Source organism: Pipistrellus kuhlii, unplaced genomic scaffold (genome assembly GCF_014108245.1).
Source record: "Pipistrellus kuhlii isolate mPipKuh1 unplaced genomic scaffold, mPipKuh1.p scaffold_m20_p_12, whole genome shotgun sequence".
In the NCBI taxonomy this organism is placed as follows: domain Eukaryota; kingdom Metazoa; phylum Chordata; class Mammalia; order Chiroptera; family Vespertilionidae; genus Pipistrellus; species Pipistrellus kuhlii.
Window position 1 is genome coordinate 32,041,887 of NW_023425427.1, and position 21,252 is coordinate 32,063,138.

At 45.1% G+C, this 21,252-nt stretch overlaps 1 protein-coding gene across 10 annotated transcripts in view; it reads left to right on the plus strand.

Moving 5' to 3' along the window:
• Nucleotides 1–21,252, plus strand: part of KANK1 (KN motif and ankyrin repeat domains 1) — a 181,263-nt gene that overhangs the window by 144,867 nt on the left and 15,144 nt on the right. For all 10 annotated transcript variants that reach the window (XR_004987178.2, XM_045580150.1, XM_036433901.2 and 7 more), the window contains one exon: nucleotides 3,626–6,334. Coding sequence is in view for 9 of the 10 variants with exons in the window: in XM_045580150.1 (XP_045436106.1) it covers nucleotides 3,626–6,334 (2,709 nt within the window). In the remaining variant the exon portion in view is untranslated. The remainder of the gene's footprint in view (nucleotides 1–3,625; nucleotides 6,335–21,252) is intronic.

The window sequence follows — 21,252 nt, forward strand, 5'->3', positions numbered from 1 at the left end:
GGCCCTATAAGTGTGTCATATTTGTGTTAATGTTTGTAAAGGTACACTAGAAAGCAAGAGATAAAAAGTAACGACACTTCCAAAACCGGTTTGTCTCAGTGGTAGAGCTTCGGTCTGCAGACTGAAAGGTCCCAGGTTCAATTCCAGTCAAGGGCATGTACCTTGGTTTCGGGCACATCCCCAATAGGGGGTGTGCAGGAGGCAGCTGGTCGATGTTTCTCTCTCATCAACGTTTCCAACTCTCTCCTTCTCTCTTCCTCTCTGTAAAAAATCAATAAAATATATTTGGGGGAAAAAAGTAATGACACTGGATATCTCTAATTGTAAAACAATTCATACTGTGGACATCATTTGTAAGAATGACACATTGAGAACACAGCTTATAGTTTTTAGTTGCCTGAGCATGAAATTTGAAATTACAAAGCTTTAGGATAGTGTGATTCAAGCAGTATTAGCAAATCATCCTAACCTGGTAAAATTCTAATCTCTCCTGATTCCCAGATTTAGGAGTCTAGAGTCCATTTGAATGTAATCCATCGTGACCTGGTCTTTTGTAAACTTCAAGTATAATTATGTGACAGTTAAAGTTCACTGAAAACATGTGATATGTTTTGTTGTGTTTTAAATCCTGATGTTAAATGAGTGCATTTAAAAAAATATTTTTGGAGAAAAACAAAAAAATTAACCTTTCCTGTTGAAAACGCTTAAGTGGGAAAAGTAAATATGTTAAGACATAGAAAGCCGAAACTGGTTTGGCTCAGTGGATAGAGTGTTGGTCTGAGGACTGAAAGGTCCCAGGTTCGATTCCAGTTAAGGGCATGTACCGTGGTTGCAGGCACATCCCCAGTGGGGGGTGTGCAGGAGGCAGCTGATCGATGTTTCTCTCTCATTGATGTTTCTAGCTCTCTATCCCTTACCCTTCCTCTCTGTAAAAAATCAATAAAATATATATATTTTTTAAAAAGACATAGAAAAATCTAGGAGTAACAACGAAATATCAGCAGTTGCCACTAGATGGCCAGATGAGTGACTTTCTGACTTAGTTTCTACCTGACATTTTTTTTTACAAACATGTACTACTTTTGTAAATGGAAAAAGATGTTTAAATTATTATTATTTTTTTTTTTTAAGAAACGTTCATCCATGGCACAGGCTGAGTGGAGAATCCCGTTCAAGGATAACTTCTTGTCCCAGGCCGAGCGCCCAGTGCCGATGCGAGTCCCGCAGGCGCTGCACCGCTCAGCCTGCAGGGAACAGTGGGGCCGATTGTGCCTCCCTCTCTCAGGTGCCCGGGGCCCAGGCGGCCGGGCCTCCACGCAAGAACACACGCTCTTTCATGCAGAAGGGACTGGCTGGCGTTATTTTTATTTTTTATTTTTTTTACTTCTGGCAGCCCTGGATTGAAGCACACACATGCATTTTCAAAAGCTCCCGGTTTCCTGTTTTCATTAAGAAAGCAGGGCATGCCGAACCCCTGAGTGTGCTGGGGGTGGCGCCGCCGGAGGCGGAGGGAGCCTCCATTGGTGCACGCTCGGCCTATGGTGTCTGCGCGTGGCCCTGGCTAAGTTTACCCAGATCCTTTCCTTATGGGGTGAAGAACCGGGGCCCGGGAGCCACGGAGCAAGCGGGGTGAGCGGGGTGTGCGGCGCAGCGGGGCGGGCCTGCGGGGAGCGGAGCGCAGGGTGCCCGGTAGGTGTGGGGGGAGCTGGCTGGCCAGGGGGCGGGCGGGCCAGCAAATCCGGCCGCTTGGGAGGGGGTGGGGGGAGGAATGGGGCTGGATTCCCTGGATTCCCCAGGAGCCAGGATCCTGCAGGGGGTGGGTGAGAGAGCCCCGGGCTGGCCAGTGGTGTCTGGGAGATCTGTCTCCCTCCGTCTGACACCAGAGCCTGCAGTTTCTCTTATTCGCTTGCGGAATTCCAGGCAGCGCTGGAAAAACAGGTCCGGCTGCATATTTTGCATGACGTGTTGTCCATGTGGAGTTAAAGGGAAGGGGAGATGGCAAGCCGCCCGTCTTGTGAGCCTGAGCACAGGTTTCCAGGCGCGGGCGCTCTCTGCATCCACGCACCCTTCTTTGGTTAGAAAATTGCTGGGTGCTGGGCACCCCCTGGAAGTGGGTCAGAGAATTGGAAGCGAATGCCTGAGTTCCAACAGCTGGAGCAGTCTGGTACTGTTTTTAAATCGGGGCACCAAGAGCACACAGCTTCTTACTCTGCCCTGCTTGGCAACCTTGTTGGTTGTGCTTTTCTTTCCAGTGTTTCAGAGGAAAGAGGGCAAACCGGGGATTGCTCAGAGCATTCCCTTATCGGGTAGAAATGTTGAATCAGTGGTGCGGTGGGGAAGGGCAGGCCGGCAGCCCAAACTGCTGGACATTCTGGGCCCATCTGTACAGCAGCCAGGCAGGGCTTGTGTTCCCGTGGCTTGTGTTTTCTCTCGGTGCTTTTTGGGTCCTTTCCACAAGCTCCGAAAAGGCAGCAGCGCTTCTCATGACAGCTCTAGGCAAATCCAGCGACTTAAACAAACAAAAAAAAAATGGCCTTGCTTTTCAGCTTGAAATGCATAGCTCAGGTCCAGCCACAAAGCTCTGTGTGCCTTGAAAAGGACTTGTGTTCCCTCTGCTAAGTGTCTGGTTTAGGCAGAAGTAGCATTTACCAGATGCCACATGATCCAGGGTTTGGACGGAGGCTTGCCCTTGTTTCCATCCTCCTTTGCATCTGTTTGCCTACACCACAGCTACAAAACAAGGTATTCTTGGGACAGTGGAGGTTTTGTCCAGAAGAAGTAAGTCAGAGTTGGAAGAAACTATTTCCTCTGGCTGGCACAGGGTTTGCCTTTGTTTTTAAAACGGGGAAAAACACAAGGCAGAGTTGAAGTGTGTGCTCTGCGTTCTTGCACCCCTGCTGCTGGCACTCCTCCCTCAGCCCTCTCAGGGAGGAAGGAGTCAAGGCCCGCTGTGATCCTGTGCAGGTGATCGGGCACTGGGACCCCTGGGCCACCGTTCAGTAAGGCCGCATAATCTGCACTAGGTCAGTTATGCTAAGGGTTTTGTGTGTTGTGTTTTATTTTTTGCCTTTTGTGCCTCAGAGTGTACTTTATGAAATAGGAGTGTTAGTGACTGCTATCATACTTCAAGGGGCTGTATACAACAACAAAAAATTATCTACTTGGAAATGCTTTTAAGTCTTTTAATGATTCTTTTAAAAAATAAAATTATTTAGTAAGGAATGGCTATGTTCTTGGCTCTTTAAAATCATTATCTCATTATATTGTTTTAACAGCTTTATGAGTTAAATGCTAGCATTTTCATTTTTTTTCTTTGGGGGGGTGGGGTGGTGGTGCAGGATGAGAGGTAACTGAGGTTCCCAAAGGTTTATTAGCTCACCCAGCTGTAAAGTTATAGATCCAGAATTCGAACATAGGTCTCTCAACTCATAACCATTTGTACACCATAAGCGTCTATAAATGCAAGCAGCAGACCTTTTTAACTTAAATTCAAAATATGGTGGCAGTTACCTGGTTAAATTATACCAGCTTAACACACACACACACACACACACACACACACATTAGCTTTTGCCGTTTTGTGTATTACATAGCATTAAAAAAGTGTCTTCTCTTTCTCCCTCAGGAAAAGCAGACGATGTTCTAAACGGGGACCATGACAAGGAACAGAAAGACCCTTATTTCGTGGAGACTCCCTACGGTTATCAACTAGACTTGGATTTCCTCAAGTACGTGGACGACATACAGAAAGGAAACACCATCAAGAAACTGAACATCCAGAAGAGGCGGAAGCCCTCGGTGCCATGTGCGGAGAGCAGGCCCCCGCCCGGCCAGCAGGGCGTGTGGACCTCCACTGAGTCCCTGTCCTCTTCCAACAGCAATGACAACAAGCAGTGCCCCGGCTTCCTCCTAGCCAGGGGCCAGGCGACATCCACTCCCGTCACAAGGCTGCCCGCCCCACTGGACATCTCGCCCACTTTCCTTGCCATCCCAGAGAGTCGCCAGCTGCCACCGCCCTCCCCGCAGCTCCCGAAGCACAACCTCCATGTCACCAAGACGCTGATGGAGACCCGGAGAAGGCTGGAGCAGGAGAGGGCCGCCATGCAGGCGACCCCGGGCGACTTCCGGAGGCCCAGGCTGGCCAGCTTCGGAGGCATGGGCTCCACGGGCTCGCTCTCCTCCTTCATGAGTTCCGGGAACCATAATCCGGTCATGCACCAGCTTCAGAATGGCTGCTACCAAGGCAACGGGGACTACAGTGGCTATGCCCCCGCCACCGCGGCCACCACCTCTTCCATGGGGAGCTCTGTCCGCCACAGCCCCCTGAGCTCGGGGATCTCCACGCCCGTGACCAACGTGAGCCCCGTGCACCTGCAGCACATCCGGGAGCAGATGGCCATCGCCCTGAAGCGCCTGAAGGAGCTCGAGGAGCAGGTCCGGACAATCCCCGTGCTCCAGGTGAAGATCTCGGTGTTGCAAGAGGAGAAGAGGCAGTTGGCCTCGCAGCTGAAAAGCCAGAACCAGAGGGCCGCGTCCCAGGGCGACCTCAGCAGCGGGGTGAGGAAGCGGTCCTACAGCGCCGGGAACGCGTCCCAGCTGGACCGGCTCTCCCGGGGCCCGAGGAGAGGCGGGGAGCTGCACATCGACGACGAGGAGGAGGAGGAGAAGATAGAGAGCGTGGAGCAGAGCACCCAGCGGGTGAGGGAGTTCCGGCAGCTCACGGCCGACATGCAGGCCCTGGAGCGGAAGATCCAGAGCAGCAGCTACGAGGCCCCCTCGGACCACCTCCTCCGGGAGAACGGGGAGGGCCGGCCTCCGGAGCGCCGGTCCGTGGCCGCGGGCGCCGACGAGAACATGCACGACGTGGTCCTGTACCGCAGGGGCCCCGGGTCCCGGAGAGACGCCGCCGTGGGGACCCCCGTCACGGAGACGAGGGATTCCGGGGTCGGCGTGACGGAGGCCATGCTCGGGGTGACCACCGAAGCCGACAGGGAGATTGAGCTGCAGCAGCAGACCATAGAGGCCCTGAAGGAGAAGATCTACCGCCTGGAAGTGCAGCTCAAGGAAACCACCCACGACCGGGAGATGACCAAGCTCAAGCAGGAGCTGCAGGCCGCCGGGTCGAGGAAGAAAACCGACAAAGCCACGATGGCCCAGCCGCTGGTCTTCAGCAGGATGGTGGAGGCCGTGGTGCAGACGCGGGACCAGATGGTGGGCCGCCACGTGGACGCGGTCGACGCGTGCGTGGGGACCTCGGTGCAGACGAGCAGCGTCGGCACCTCCTGCCGGCCCCTGTGTGAGGACAAAGCCACGGGGCCCGAGCTGCCCATGCATTGGTGGATTGTGAAGGAGAGGGTGGAAACGCGTGACCAGGGCACGGGGAGGGCGGTGGAGACGTGCGACAAGGGCGCGGGGGCGGAGATCAGCGTCTGCGAAACGGGCAGCAACACGGAGGAATCGGTGAACGACCTGGCGCTGCTCAAGACCCACCTGAACCTCAAGGACGTGCGGTCCATCGGCTGCGGGGACTGTTCCGTCGACGTGATCGTCTGCCCGCCCAAGGAGCGCGCCTCCCGGGGCGTGAGCACGGAGCCCGCGGCCCGGGCGGAAGCCGCCGTCATGGCCGTGCCCCGCACCGCCAGCCGGCACACCAGCACGGCCGTGGAGCAGGCGAGCCGGTCCACCAGCACCGAGGCGGCCGCCCTCGTCGAGTCCTGCACCAACACCTCCTCCCTCAGCACATCGGACAAGCAGACCAGCACGGGGAGCGTGGAGACGCGGACCGTGGCGGTCGGAGAAGGCCGCGTCAAGGACGTGAACCCCTCCGCCAAGACGCGGTCCGTCGGAGTGGGCACGGTGCTCTCGGGCGGCTCTGGGCTGGACAGGCCCTCGGCCGTGAAGACCAAAGAGTCCGGCGTGGGCCAGATCAGTATCCACGACAACTACCTGGTGGGTCTCAAGATGCGGACCATCGCCTGCGGGCCGCCCCCGTTGACCGTGGGGCTGACGGCCAGCAGGAGGAGCGTAGGTGTCGGGGATGAGCCCGTAGGGGAGTTGTCGGAGGGCCCCTATCCCCAGGCTCCTTCCGGGATGGTGGCCGGCCTGGATCACTACATCGAGCGCGTCCAGAAGCTGCTGGTGGAGCAGCAGACGCTGCTGGCCGAGAACTACAGCGAGCTGGCGGAAGCGTTTGGGGAGCCCCACTCGCAGATTGGCTCTCTCAACTCGCAGCTCATCAGCACCCTGTCGTCCATCAATTCCGTCATGAAGTCTGCGAGCACCGAGGAGCTGAGGAACCCCGACTTCCCCAAGACGAGTCTGGGTAAAGCCGCCGGTAGGTAGCGGGACCTGGGGGTGAGGAAGGGTGGGGACTGTGTTTCTAGAACACATTTCAAAATGGTGAGAACCCTTGGAGTGGTGATTTGGTAGAATGATTGAAAACCGTGGTTTAAATCTGCTGTTTCTCATTGTGACCGGTAGCTTTCTTCGGCCTCTGCCTGAGGACTGAGGCTAGAAGAAGAAAAGCAAACGAATGCTGGCTGGCCTAGGGGTTCTCTCTCCTGGGACTGCTAGTTTGATATGATGTCTCCCGGTTATTTATTTATTTACTTGCTCATTTAATTTAGGCCAGGCTTACCAAAAGGTCCTTTCATGTTTGTAACCCAAATTACCAGTGTATTATTATTTTTTTTAACCAGTATATTATTGATTAAAAAAAAAATACTGGTAGAAAATGTCGATTAAAACTTCCTGTGAGGGGAAGGAGACTCCATTAATTCATATTAATCCAGCAAATAATGATTGAATTCCAGCTCTGTTTCAGGCGTAGGTGTCAGCTCCTGTCCTGACATTCCAGTCGGAGGCACATAAACAGTAGACCTAAACGGTATCAGGTGGTGGTACGTGCTATGAAGAAAAGAACTCCAGGTGTAGGAATAGTGAGGGGCGGTGGTCTGAGTGGGGGCTGTGTGAGATGGGGTGGCCCAGGAAGGCCTCTCTGAGAAGCCGAGACTCGGAGAGAAGGGTGCCCTAGCCCACTGTGTTGTTTTGATCGGTGCTTACAGTTTTTGTCTTCCTCATCCTTGCCCTTTTCTTCATTGGGATTCCTGCTCACCCCCTGATTTTTTTTTTTTAATTGAAGTTAATAATTGAGAAATTAGCCTGGAAGGTTTCATGACATACAATATTTCCCTGGAAGCCTCACTAAAATGGCTTCTCTTGTTATTAAAGTGGCGTGTCTCGCGAAGTGTGCTAGTACCCTCTCAGGATGGGCCTTCATTCAGGCTGTCCTGGTCTCACGAGCCAGCGTGACCTGGGGAAGCAAAGTCCGCCTTCTGTGCAGGGCATTGTAAAAGGGGGACCGGAAGGGCTCCCATCCTAGAAGGTTGTCAGCGTGTTGATCCCTGGCATGCGGGGAGCACAGGGCCACTGCTGTTGTCCGGGTGGTTGTGCTGGTAGCATGTCGAATGTGGTTTCCTTTGTTGACGTGCTAACCTGCAGTGTGAGGTTCGGGAGGCCACTGCAAGCCTATCCTCAACTCTGGCCAAAGGCGACATGCAGAACGACTGTAAATGCTTCGTGTGATTTGTGTGATGTAGATGAAATTTAAACTTATTTTCATTGATGGTTTTTAAAGAGTGAGGAAAATGGAGAAAGAGAAACATCGATGTGTTGTTCCACTTATTTATTCATTCATTGACTCTTGTATGTGCCCTGACCGGGGATCAAACCTGCAACCTTGATGTATCGGGATGACACTCTAACCAACTGAGCTACCCGGTCAGGGCCCTAATATGCATTAAATCTAATTGTTATGTGAAAATGCCCAGTATTTTAGACTTACCTGTAAGTAAGCCATTAACAAGAATTTCAAAGTCTTTCTGTTTCTCTCTATAGACTACAGCAGTGGTCGGCAAACGCGTTAGTCAACAGAGCAGCAAACCACGGCTCTCGAGCTGCATGTGGCTCACGAGCCGCAGTTTGCCGACCACTGGCCTAAAGAGGAGTAGTAGCTGAAATGAACTGAAATATCTTTTATGTCTCCCTAGGTTTCCACTTTCAATGCTGAATCAATATTAGCTTTTCGTAACTGTGCTGGGGAACAGACAGTTTATTGTAGGAGAAAAAACGGACGTGACCATGACAGCTGATGTGTGCGTTTTTGCCTTTTAGAATCAAAGGAGTCTCATAAATGTCCAGGGGAGTCATTTTAGAGTAAACAGGATTAAAATGATATGTGGACTGAAGCAAGAGTCTTAAGTAGCTAATAATATGTCTGTTTCCACTTCTTTTTTAAAAATCATGATGTCAGATGTTGAAGTCAAAATAAAACCCTTAAATACACTCCAGACACAGATGGCACAGTAGATCATCCATTATAAAGGCGTTTTCCTGCCAGCCTTCCTCCCTCCTCCCCAAACGGGGGCTTCCATTTCACATTCTTGCCAAAAATATTCAGCTGAGCCATTGGAGTAATCTTTGTCTGACACCCTGAGCAGCAAGAGGGGGAAGAGAGTTGTGTCTGGCTATGTGACAGTGTGTTTTGGTCTATTTCCAGTCACAGCGGTGTTCCACACGTCTCTGTTTAGATGTGACCCTGCACAGGAATACCTAATTCATCGGCTAAAATGCACAAGCGCCACAGCATTGGCGAACAGAGTATAAATATATTCAGTAACACTTGTTGGGTCATAGTGGCAGCTCTCTCTCAGAACACACAGGAACAACTTCAAAGTATTTCTGTAATCCCCACATCACATTTGTGTTTTAAGCGTCTTGCTTTTAAAGTTCCAATGAAGAAGGAATTTGGTTAGGAACTCAACCCAGAATGTGAAATGTTTTGTTACATGAACTGAAAAATGAAAGCAGCTTGATCCATGGTCTAGGGTAGGGGTGTCGAACTCAAATCAGAGAAGGGGCCAAAATCTAAAATCCAGCCTAAATCGCGGGCCGAATGGTTTACTGAACAGTCATAAACTGTCATTGTGATGGAAACGCAGCGGAGCGCAGTGATGACAGCGCGGTGCGGGCCACATTGCAAGGCCTGGCGGGACGGATTTGGCCCGCGGGCCTTGTGTTTGACACATGTGGTCTAGGGAGAGTGTCGGTACTTGCAAGCTGTGAAGATTAAAGATGTGTCAGAATGCCCTGTGGTTTACTGTGCACACCATGTAATAGACAGCACTGCTCACACACAGTGTTTCATGCATTGCTGTACCAAAAGGCATACTGGACTTATAGGAAGGTATTCATTTCAGACTTTCTCTCCCAAATAAAATGATAGGGAATTTGGGTTTGACATCTACCAAAAAGATCATATAAGTGATTATGTATGTTATGTCAGCCTAATACTTCAGTGCGAAGGAGCTATTAAGTTTGGGCTCCAAAGCCAGATATTCATTGGGTTCAAATTCTTTCTCTGCCACTAGGACAACTTGTCTTCGTGCCCTCACAGGGTTGAAATGAAGATTTAATGAGTTAGTAAGAGGAAAGCATGTGGAACAGCCTGCAGCACGGAGTATATGAATGCCCAATAAGTGCTGGCCGTCGTTGCTGTTACTGCTTTTAGTACTTCCAGAAGTGGAAATAAATGTGGATGTAGAACCAATTGCCAAACAGAAATTGTACAAGTGATGTTCTGTTTTTAAATCCAAATTTTCATCTTCATTATTCTGGCTGGCCATTGCCTTCTTCCCCCAATTATATTATGCCTCCCCATCTAACAGTTTTACCAAAATTAAAAAATATATATATAGATAAAAATGGGAAAATACAAAGTGGGAAGAATAAATTTTCAGTTCAGGCTCACTCAGAGTCTGTGTGAAAGCCCAAAACGAAGCCAAAATTAAATTAAGTATATTAGTGTCCAGTCTAGAAAATTCTCTTAAACTTGCGTACGGTTGTAGAGTTGATGGTATAACTTGTTGGTATGCAAAAGAGCATTATTTTTTAGCAGCATTATTATGCCTAAATGCCTACCATTTTCTTAAAATTATAACGAGTACATGCTCATAACAAATAGCAGTTCAGAAGACCATAAATAAAGAATGACAGCCTCTCCCTCACACCCTCAGGGAGTAACCTGTGTGTGCTTGGTGTATATAAGTGTGTATGTGAGTGGGACTGTATTTTAGAGGCATACTTTTTTAAACAAAAGTTGAATCCTGCACATTCTATGCATTTGTCACGTAACATATCACAGACATTTTTTCCTGAATTTGGTGCTGACCAAAGATATTCTATAAAATACTTCTTAATTCTTAGTAATTGAACTTGCATGTATTCTTTAAATAGGTAATAAGGAAATTGTAATTTTAAGATTTTTAAGAAGAAAATAAGTTTCTGCCGAAACCGGTTTGGCTCAATGGATAGAGCGTCAGCTTAGGGACTGAAGGGTCCCGGGTTCGATTCCGGTCAAGGGCATGTACCTTGGTTGCGGGCATATCCCCAGTAGGGGATGTGCAGGAGGCAGCTGATAGATGACTCTCTCTCATCGATGTTTCTAACTCTCTATCTCTCTCCCTTCCTCTCTGTACAAAAATCAATAAAATATATTTTTTTAAAAAGAAAAGAAAATAAGTTTCTGTTATCAAAGAAACTTTAGGAAAAGGATGGTTATGCTTCCTATAAATCAATTGGATTGTTTTGAGGAGTGGATTAATATTTCTTTTCTTTTTTCTTCTTTCTCTCTGGAAGAGGAAACAGGAGAGAAAATTCTAGACAAATGACATGCAGTTACAAATACTCTAAATATATTATAACTGTCTCTGAGGAAATACGAGCAAAGCTATCTATAATGGCGGAACTGAACTGCCTGCCACATGAGCTATAGAAAATTTCTCTCTCACACTCACACACAAGAACTGCGTTTTCAATCAGCTTCCACATTTGCACTCTTCATTATCTGGGGTTTGTTAAAAAGTTTGTGAACTTGAAGTCATCCCCATAACTGTGAAAGCAGTTTTGTAGGCAGAGATGTGAGCCAAAGCAAAAGCAGGGAAATAAATAGTTACAAAAATACCATTTCTAGTTAATTTTCTCCTCGTTCAAATAATCACCAGTTACTTGTCCTGGTACCTATTTTTTTAAATAAAATAATAATAATAATAATAATAATAATAATAATAATAATAATTGTCTTTTAATCAATGCTATAAGAGCATCAGAGTGTTCCTGGCACCTGCAGTGTGTACTGTCATGAGGTAGGCAGCTGGCTCCTGGCACCTCTGCCCAGGAGCTGGGAGAATCCCTGTGGAAAGGGGGAGCCTGGGCTCCCATGTCCTTCTATGTCGTGAGAAGGATGCGTTAGATTTTTCATGCAGGGGGCTCTTTCAGCAGAATTTTTATATGAAACTAGCTCTTCACCAGACTGCCCATCAGATTCAGCTGGGGAAAGTTTCCAAAATCCATGGGTTTCCTACTGTCATCCACCGCCACCATCACCAACCCTACAAGCACACCCCAGGCCCTATTTCAGGGGAAATAGTGTTGGAATAAACAGCCTTGGAGTGAGGCTTCTTAACCTGGGATCCATAGCTTTGTGTGTGTGTGGAGTTTTTGTGAAGGAAGTGCATAATTTTCATCAGAGTCTCAAAGGGGATAATGACCCTGAGAAATATTTAAATTTCAGATCGGTTTCAGACCTTGGGAAAAAGTACTCCAGTCCTGAGAAAAAATCTTTCACAGAGTTTAAAATCTGTTCACCCTGTTTGTGAGCCCTTTGACTGACACTCATTTCAAAACCTTCCTCTTAAAAAAAAAAAAAACATATGTGTATATATATATATTTTTTTTTTAAATATATATTTTATTGATTTCAGAGAGGGAGAGATAGAAACATCAGTGATGAGAGAAAATCATTGATGGGCTGCCTCCTGCATGCCCCTTACTGGGAGGGAGCCTGCAAACCCAGGCCTGAGTGGCAATCAAACCGTGACCTCCTGGTTTTTAAACTGATGCTTTATCGTGTTCAGTGGGTACTAGTGAAATGCACGTGCCGCCTGGGGAAAAGATGCAGGTTTACTTTGACGCCCACTCATATACTCATAACGAATCCTAAAATGTGCAGATCATTTCTGGCTATAGCACAGAGATTAGTGGTTTGTGAGAACAAAATGGTTTTGAATTACTGACGTCCATTCATAAATGACAAAGGGGATCGTTGAGTGGGCATGATGGCTACTGCTGTTTATTCTTCTTCTAAACAGTAAGTCACTCATATCTCAATAAAGATGTCTCAAGTCTGCTCCGTACCCTTCTCCTTTGCGGTCCATTGATAGTTATGCAGTCAGTGTCGACTGTATGCAAAGTATGGCCACTGCAACAAAGAGAGAAGTGACTACCCCGGGCGGTATATGTTAGCCCCCAAATAGTGTGCACATACACAGTGCTGGAACTGTTCAGCTGGCATCCAGCTCTCTGAGGCAGGGGAGGGGTGCGCTTCGGGAGCAGAGGAGGACATTCTCTGTGTCTGAGGAACAGAGAGCACATCTGCTCAACCCAGATTCAGCCACTGCAGCTTGTGAGTGTGGGCTTTCTGAGTTGCCTTGGGATGGTGTGTAATTAGACGTGGGTGGGGTTGTGGTGAGGAAGGATCTGATTCTTAACCTACTTTAACATTTTAATTTCTGAGTACCCACTTTTAGATACATTCATATCAGCTGTCTGGCATTTTCTCAAGAAAATAAAGTGGCCCTGGAAATTATTATTAAACTGCAGCTCTGGCCATGTAAGTTTTTAATCGCCAGTCCTAGTTGACTGTTTATGTTGGTGACCACCTGTAGTGGCATTCAGCCAGTGCTTGAGAGGTGATCCTGGAAATGGGAAGGGATTGTCCCTTCTGTCCCTTCTCCACCAAAGCTATATACTCCCCTTCCCCCCCCCCCCCCAAAAAAAAGTCATAAAAGGTACCCAAAATAGGTGATCCTTCATAGATAATCTCTGTCTGTTCCCCAAACCCACATGTGGGCTGACAAGGGTGAATTCATGTGCAAGCTCTTTCCTTCTTGAAAAAACTAGAAGTACTATTTCAAATCCCTTTGAATTCTTATACTTTGTGAAAATACCTAAATCATTGAGCGGCCTCCGTAATGATTCAGAAATTTCAGTCCTAGCTCTTCTTGACAAGTAAGCTAAGTGTTCCTTAAAAATCATATCACAGTGTCTGGCTCAAAATTGGCACCGTAACATGGTTAGTTGTCCCTAGTTATGTTTTCAGGAAGCACTCAACATTGTAAATAAAAATATGAGTTAACATGCCAGAAGAGCTGGAATGTGTGAACAGAGCAACTTTTAAAATCTATTTTAGTAAAATTAAAAAAAAATAAAAAATTAACAGATGGAGAAGCACTGCTCTTTCCACACAGATACCCATTCTGTGTAAATAAACATCTCGGAGGAAACTGGAGAAGGTGATCTCTTTAAAACTCCTCCAGTTCTATTTCTCATTGAATGATTTTTCTTACCATATAAATTTGCTTTTAACATTTCTAAATAAAGTTTAAAAAAATGTTTTCAGGTTGCTTATTTTTCATGATAGTTTGCATCACTATCCATATATTAATCACTAAGTACACTTGAGAATGAGAGTTAATGTTTCCAAGTGGTTCTTATTTTCGAGGGGGGAAAAAATCCTATTTTCGTCACTTGCTCTCTTAGTCATCACATCTGGTCAAGTCATAAAATGAGGCTTGTGCTTTATTGGCCTTGGTGCCAATTTTGAATTCATGACCAAAGTTGCCCACCCCCCAGCTCACTCACTCCCCAGGTGAAAACCATTGCCACCTGGTGGGAGTTTGGAGCATCTAGGCCAGAATTCTGAGGGGGCTTCGTGTTACTCCTGTTTGTTGTTTTGCCCGTATGGCTTGGGTAGTATTTACTGCTTGTCAGGGGTTCCTACCATTTGGGGTCCAAGCCTGTAAATTACTAAATTACCAGTAATTCCTAAGAATTCACATGACCCAAGTTAATGGATTGAAACCAGATGGAAGTCTATAAACTCTTGTGGTTAGCAGTCGAGTTTTGTTTCTCAGCCCTGGATGCTCATTGGAACCACTTGGGGGGGGCCTGTTAAAAACAAACTAACTGATCTTTAGGCCCACCTGCGGATAGTTCATTGCATCTGTATTTTTTAAAGTGCCACCTCCAACTCTGGTGATTTTAAAAGGCGCTGAGGTTGAGGCCGTTGAGTTTTCTTGGCCGCTTTATTTCTGGCTTTCTCCGCTGCACTTTCCCTGAGTTTTACTTAAACACAGTCGTCAACTGTCACAGCTTCATGCTAGTGCATGCATGATCTTACATGTGCCCTATAGCTACGATGGGTCTTACGAGTCCACACTGCTGTTTGTGGCCCTTTAAGATCAGCCAGAGTGTCAGTACCATCTGAAACACATTTTCTGTCAACAAAGGTGACAAGTCCCCTCTGATTTCAGTGAATGAGAATTAGTTTAATATTTAATGTTGTTCTTTGCCTCACTCGTCAGCCCAAACAGAATCCTCGGGACTTTCCGTTGAATTAACATAGGCGCTTACCAAAGGCTTTCTGTTGTGCAGGGCTATTTTTAAGCACCGAAGAGCACATCAGATATGAACATGGCACCCAGGGACTCAAGCTTACATTCTCCAGGAGGAGACTCACATGAAACAGAGAAAACAGGGCAGGATATATTTTAGTCAGGACAAGGAGGAGGGAAAAGGAGGTGTCAGTGGAATGGTGTCATAGGAAAAAGCCATAGAGGAGAAAAGAATTGGGGCCAAGTCTTGATTAGAGTATGGATAGAATTTACTGGCAAAGGCAGCTGAAATTGCAAGCCTGTAGAACAATCTAGTAGAGAAGGTCACCAAAATGGGAGTCATTAAGTCACTAGACCACTCTGAATGAGTAGACGGTAGTAGCTGAACAGGAAGAAAAAAAATCCCACAGGCAAGAAGAATTTATCCACACTCATCAAGAAGTATCCTCAAATGCCTGCTTGAGCAGTTGGATCTTGATTGGAGAAGCCTTAAAAAGCCCTAGTTTACAAAGCTAAGCTGTGTAAGATGAGGACTTGTGGGTTTACTGGGTGGTTGGAAGTTCTGTGTTTTAATTTGGGGAGTGGTTACATGGGCATTTACCAAAACTCACCAACTCTACACTTAAATTTTTTCATTCTATTGTATATAAATACTTCAATTTTAAAACATTTTTTGAAAGCTGTATTTAAAAGGAAAGAGAACCAGTGGATTAAAAGACTTAAAAAACATAGCAGCCAATGGAAGTATAGGACTGGTATTCTGATTTAAACACTATTAGAAATTTTCAAGAGACTATTGGACAGATTTGAATACTGACCAGATAATGTGGTAATTTTAAGATATTATCCTATTTTTTATTTATTTATTATTTATTTATTTATTTATTTATTTATTTTTAGGTTTGATAGTTCTAGCATTTTCTTTTTGTCTTAGGATTATATACTAAAATATTTATGGATGCAAAGTGATAGGCTCTCTAGCTCTTGCTTCAGAATAATTCTGAGTGGGTGGAGGAAGTAAAGATGAGACATATAGCTCTGATCATTGTTGGAGCTGGTGATGTGAACACAAGGACTCCTTTCTTTTTTTTTTAATCATTTTTTTTATTTTTCAATTGCAGTTTGATGTACAATATTATATTAGTTTTAGATGTACAAACCAGTGATTAGACATTTATTATGTATCTTATGAAGTATGATCACCCTCAATAAATCTAGTACACATCTAACCCCATACATAATTGTTACAGTATTATTGACTATGTTCCCTACACTATACTTTACATCCACTAAACTATGCTGTAACTCCCAATTTGTACTTCCTAATCCCTTCACTTTTTCACCTAGCCCCACCCAAATCCTCTCCTATCTGGGAAATGACAATGTGTTCTTCGGATCTAATGTTTCTGCTTATATACTTTGTTTAGGTTCCATATATAAGTGAAATCATATGGCATTTGCCTTCATTTGTTTGGACAGTACAATGCCCTCTAGGTGTATTCATGTTATTGCAAATGGCAAGATTTCTTTCCTTTTTTCCTTTTTTTTTTAATTTTTTTATTTTTTTATTTTTATGACTGAGTCCTATTTCATTATATATATGCACAACTTCTTTATCCATTCACCTATTGTTGGAAACTTAGTCTGCTTCCCTATCTTGGCTATTGTAAATAATGCTTCAGAGAACATATAGATGTCTTTTCGATTTAGTGTTTGGGGATTCTTTGGATAAATACCCAGCAGTGGACTTGCTAGATCCTTTGTTGTCTCTTGTTATAGCCTTTGTTTTAAAGTATGTTTTGTCTGGTCTAAGTATTGCTACCTCAGCTTTTGTTTGTTTGTTTGTTTGTTTGTATCCATTTTTATGAAATATCTAGTTCTATCTCTTTACTTTGAGTTTTTATACTGAAGTGGGTCTCTTGTAGGCAGCATATGTAAGGATCTTGTTTTGTTATCCATTCAGCCACCATATATCTTTGGATTGGAGCATTTAATCCATTTGCATTTAAAGTAATTGTTGATAGGGTGGTATTGTCATTTTATTCATATTTTTATCCTTTTTCTTCTTAAAGAAGACCCTTTAATATTTCATGTAATATTAGTTTGGTAGTGGTGAACTCCTTTACCTTTTTCTTGACTGAGCTGTTCTTTATCTGTCCCGTTCTAAATGATAGCTTTGCTGGGTAGAGTAATCTTGGTTGTAGGTCCTTGCTTTTCATCACTTTGAATATTTCGTGCTAATCCCCTCTGGCCTGTAAAGTTTTACTGTTGAGGAACCAGCTAAGAGTCTTATGGGAACTATATGCCCAATGGGGTAGCCTTCTTGGTCACCCTAAGTAGGAACGCCACTTGTGTCCCACAACTCCCCACCTCATGTGGGCTGTATGCATTCTCCCGTTGTAGTTGAGCCTTGATTGCTGCTGGCATGCCACAGAGAAGGGCTCACTTCAGCTGAGCTCTGGCTCCCAACTAGTCCTCCCTTTTGGAGTCTGCCCCTTGAATGTGTCGCTCATGGAGGTGGTAGAGTGGTACTTCAGCATGGTCTGGAGCTGTCCACCAGGAGTGCTGTCTCCGGTCTCCCAAGAGGCGCAGGCCAAGGTCAGCCGCTTCCTGTGCCCTGCCTGGAACCATCTGGCATGAGCTACAAAGCGATCTGCAGATGGCTACTACATGTGCTAGGCTTGGAGGTGCCCAGGTAAGGCCAAACCATGAACTGAGGCTGGCTGCCAGCATGCCAGGCCTGGAGCTATTTAGCAAGAGCTTTGGGGCACTCCAGAGCCAGATGCTGCTTTATGGGGGGGGTTGTGAACCCTTGAGAGATGTTAAGAAAGTCTGTAGCATATGAACCAAGACAGGCCAATTTGTATGGAAAAGCCACTGGAACTGGCTTGGTGGGCCCACAAGTTGGGTGGGGCATGGTCTCACCAAGACAGGGTTAACAGTGTTAGGCAGGTTAAAAGAGACTCGGACATGGTGCCCTCCTGCCAGCTCTGTAGGGGGAGGGCTCGGCAAAGGAACAATGGCTTGTGCCAGTGGTTCTGTCTGGGACAAAGCTGCCCTCCCAACCCTCCCCCCAAAGCCAGACAGTTCTGTTTCTCCCTCAATGTCTCTGGCGCCTTTCCAGCTGCTGCTCCAGCGCTAAATGAACACAGGGATTTCTTACACCATCTACTTTTTAATGTTTAAGATTTCCATAATAATAATAGTAATGATTACTGTATATTTGCATGTTAAAAATCGCTGTTTTTAATTATGAACATGCTTATTGAAGGTGTTTCTCTAGAAAGAAATGTTCTGACCTTGGAGATTTACCATGGAGACTTTAGAGGTTACTGTAGTAATTTCAAAGTAATGATGAATGTACTTGGAGGAGGGATGAAGATAAATGATGATAAATCCCCTGTTTTGTTTATTTGCTTAAAATAAGTCAAAGGCGTTTTAGACATATTTGCCGCTGGGAGACACATCAGGTTATGGGGCACTAAATAATATTTGGAGAGCTGCATTCAATATTGTATGTGGGTGCCGAGGAGGGAGGTGGGTTTGTGAAGGAATTATCAGGAGGTACCTTCAGAGCTAGAGGAGGGACCATTGTGTCTTTGATTAGGGGACAAAGTGCTGTTCACAGAATTACAAAATGGGACTTCAAGTCACTGAATCTTCCTGGCCTTCAGAATTCATAATTTCTCACATTGAACATTTTTACTCCCTCTACCTTTTATTTATTTATTTATTTATTTTTTTTATTACAGTATTGTTTTAAACTAGTAGTTTCCAAAGTGGGCCATCTGCATTAAAATCTCTTGGGAATAATGGGTCAGTGTGTGTGTGTGTGTGTGTGTAGGTTGGGGAGAGAGAGGGGATAAGAAATGCCCAATAGAATGATTTTCTGGCAGCAAGTGCCTGGGCATCAGCATTGTAACAAATACCCCAGGTGAACCTATGGACAATGGAGTTTGACAAGATCAGATTTATCATGTTTCTTTTTCTTCCGATTGCCTCAAAATGCAATCAGTACTTATATTTCTCCTTGTACTTAAATTTCTCCTAAGGATCTAAGGTAAGGGATTTCAAAGCTTTTCTTTTCAAGAATGTTGTGATCAAATTCTTATCATGCGACGTTATTGTGTATAGATTTTAATTTTGTGGTTGTATTAGTAGCTTATGTTTCTAATGCATAGTTTAGAAAATAGAGACACAAAGAAGAAAAGATTATAAAACCCATAATTCTTTAGCCTTATAAAAGCAGTGTTAAATAGGTTTGTTGTGTATCCTTCCAGACTTTTTCTAATATGCGTTCATATAAATATAATTATTTACCAAAATGGGTTTTTTTCTTTATACTATTTTATATAACCTATTTTTATTAATTTTTTATTAGTTTTATTTTCATGTAATCTTAATCTTTACAGCTATTTTTAAAACTCATTAACACATTATGCTCATCTTTCTATGTTAATAAATGTCCACCTACATCAACACTCTGAATGGCTGCGGGAAATTTCTTTGATAAATGTACCAGACTCACCACATCTGTTTCTTACTGGCACTCTGTGATAGTCACCTCTTTTTATTCCTTTACCCATGGAAATAGGGATTATCCTTCTATATTTTTTTTTTGTACATCTTCAGTATAAAGTTTCTAGAGATGAAATTGCTAAATCATTTGATAAAAGTGATTTTGAGCACAGTGAATCAGTGTTCACTATAGGAAAAAATAAAGGCAAGTGCAAGGAAAAGTTAAAATCATCATAGCTTTCGGATAACTTTTCTGTTTTTGTGTGTAGATATATTAACATGTTTTAATAGGATTATGCCATACAGAGGATTTTAATACCTGCTTTTCTCATCTAACCATATATTGTAAATATCTTCCCATGTTGGCCATATTGAAAACACTGTGACATACCTATATACATTAATTGCATAATACTTCATCCCATTTTCCTGCTTCAGTCGGTGAACAAATATGAAGTACCTAACATGCACAAAAGCAATCTGGTAGAGGTGATGAGAGAAACAAAGTTGATTAGAACTGTTTGATGTCCTTAAAATATTTACAGATTAGAGGGGAGTCTAAGGCAGTCACACAAATCACTTAGAATCTTGTGTTATAGATCCTGTAAGGGTATGAAGGATGGGCTGTGAGAGTTCAGAGAAAGGCAAATTATAATATTTTTCTTCAGGGAGGTGAGGGAAGGCTCCGAAGAGGACATGATGGGAGGGCTTGGCCATGTGGAGGTGGGGAAGAGGAGCTCTCCAGAGTGTATGGGAAGTAGTTCCATCTGCTGGGATGCAGACCCCGTCCCAGAGAAGACCACAGGCGCAGAGGGCAGTAAACTCGGAGGGGTACCTTGGTGCCAGGTTGCAGATGATCTAGAATATCTGGCTCTGTGTTTCCTGAGCGATGGGGAACTTTTTAGGTTCTGTTTTAGCTGAGGTGACGATGGGATGTGAGCTGAGCAGCAGCAGGCGGGAGGGGAAAAGGAGGAAGTGGGACCCTCAGGATGCTATGCTGGTGGCCCAGCTTAAGGCGAGGTGTAGCAGCTTGCAGAGAGAAGGACAAGCTTCAGATATGCTAATAAAGGAAAAGATTAAGAATCAAGAAGGCCTTGGAGGCTTGCATTTGGGTGGCTTGGATAGTAGTTTTACTTACTATGCAAAAAGAAATTGCGGGGGGGGGGGGGGGGGGGTTGGAGGGAAGCACTTAAGAAAACGATGAGTTACAAGGATCTTTTTATTTTCGACCACTTACCAGGGGTGTCGAACTCAATCAGAGAAGGGGCCAAAATCTAAAATCCAGCCTAAATCGCAGGCCGAATGGTTTACTGAACAGTCATAAACTGACAATGTTAACCAGAAATGTGAATTTAAAATGAGTGGAACAATCTTTTCCTTAACAGTGCTGTTAACCAACTCACATGCTATCAAGCAAAACAGTAATATTGGTATCAAGCAAAACAGTAATATTGGAATGTACCTAAAATGCTCATTGTTTTGTTTTCTGGCTAGATGTCTGACACCGTTTTCCCCGGATCAATGAGTCAATGTTCGGTTTTATTTCTTGGGCTGTAGCAACCCGCAAAACAGCATGGAGGTTGTCATCGGTAATGCGTGATCTGTGCTTGTTTTTGTTCAGATTCATTATTGAAAATATCTGTTCACAAAGATAGGTGCTCCCGAACATGGATAGAATACGGGCAGCATGAAGTCGGAGCTCTGGCATTGAGTCAGGGGGCAGTAGAGGGTAGAAGTCCTCAATTTCAACATCCTGAAACCTTGATTTCAGGCCACTGTCAGACTGAAGCTCGATTATCTCCATCTGAAGGTGATGGGGCACATTGTTGACATCAACTGTAAAAGGATTGGCAAAGATGTCAAAGCCTGAGTGCTGTGTTCTAAAGTCAGAGAAGCGCCGCTCAAATTCACTTAGTAAACGGCTCACTTTGGTAGCCAGCCGACTGCAAGGAAAAGTACCAGAAATAGTGGTTGAGATACTCAAACAAACGGGAAAGTGGGCAAGATTGTCCTGTTCCAGTTGGGACTTCCATAGTTGAAGTTTACGCTGGAATGCTGTGATCATGTCAGACATCTTCGTGATGACTTGTTTGCGTCCCTGCAGCTTCAGATTCAGTTGGGCGAGATGCTCGCATATGTCACACATCATAGCAAAATCACATAACCAGGCGGGATCCGACAGTTCAGGCAAGGGCTTTCCTTTACTTTCCATGAAAAGAGCAAT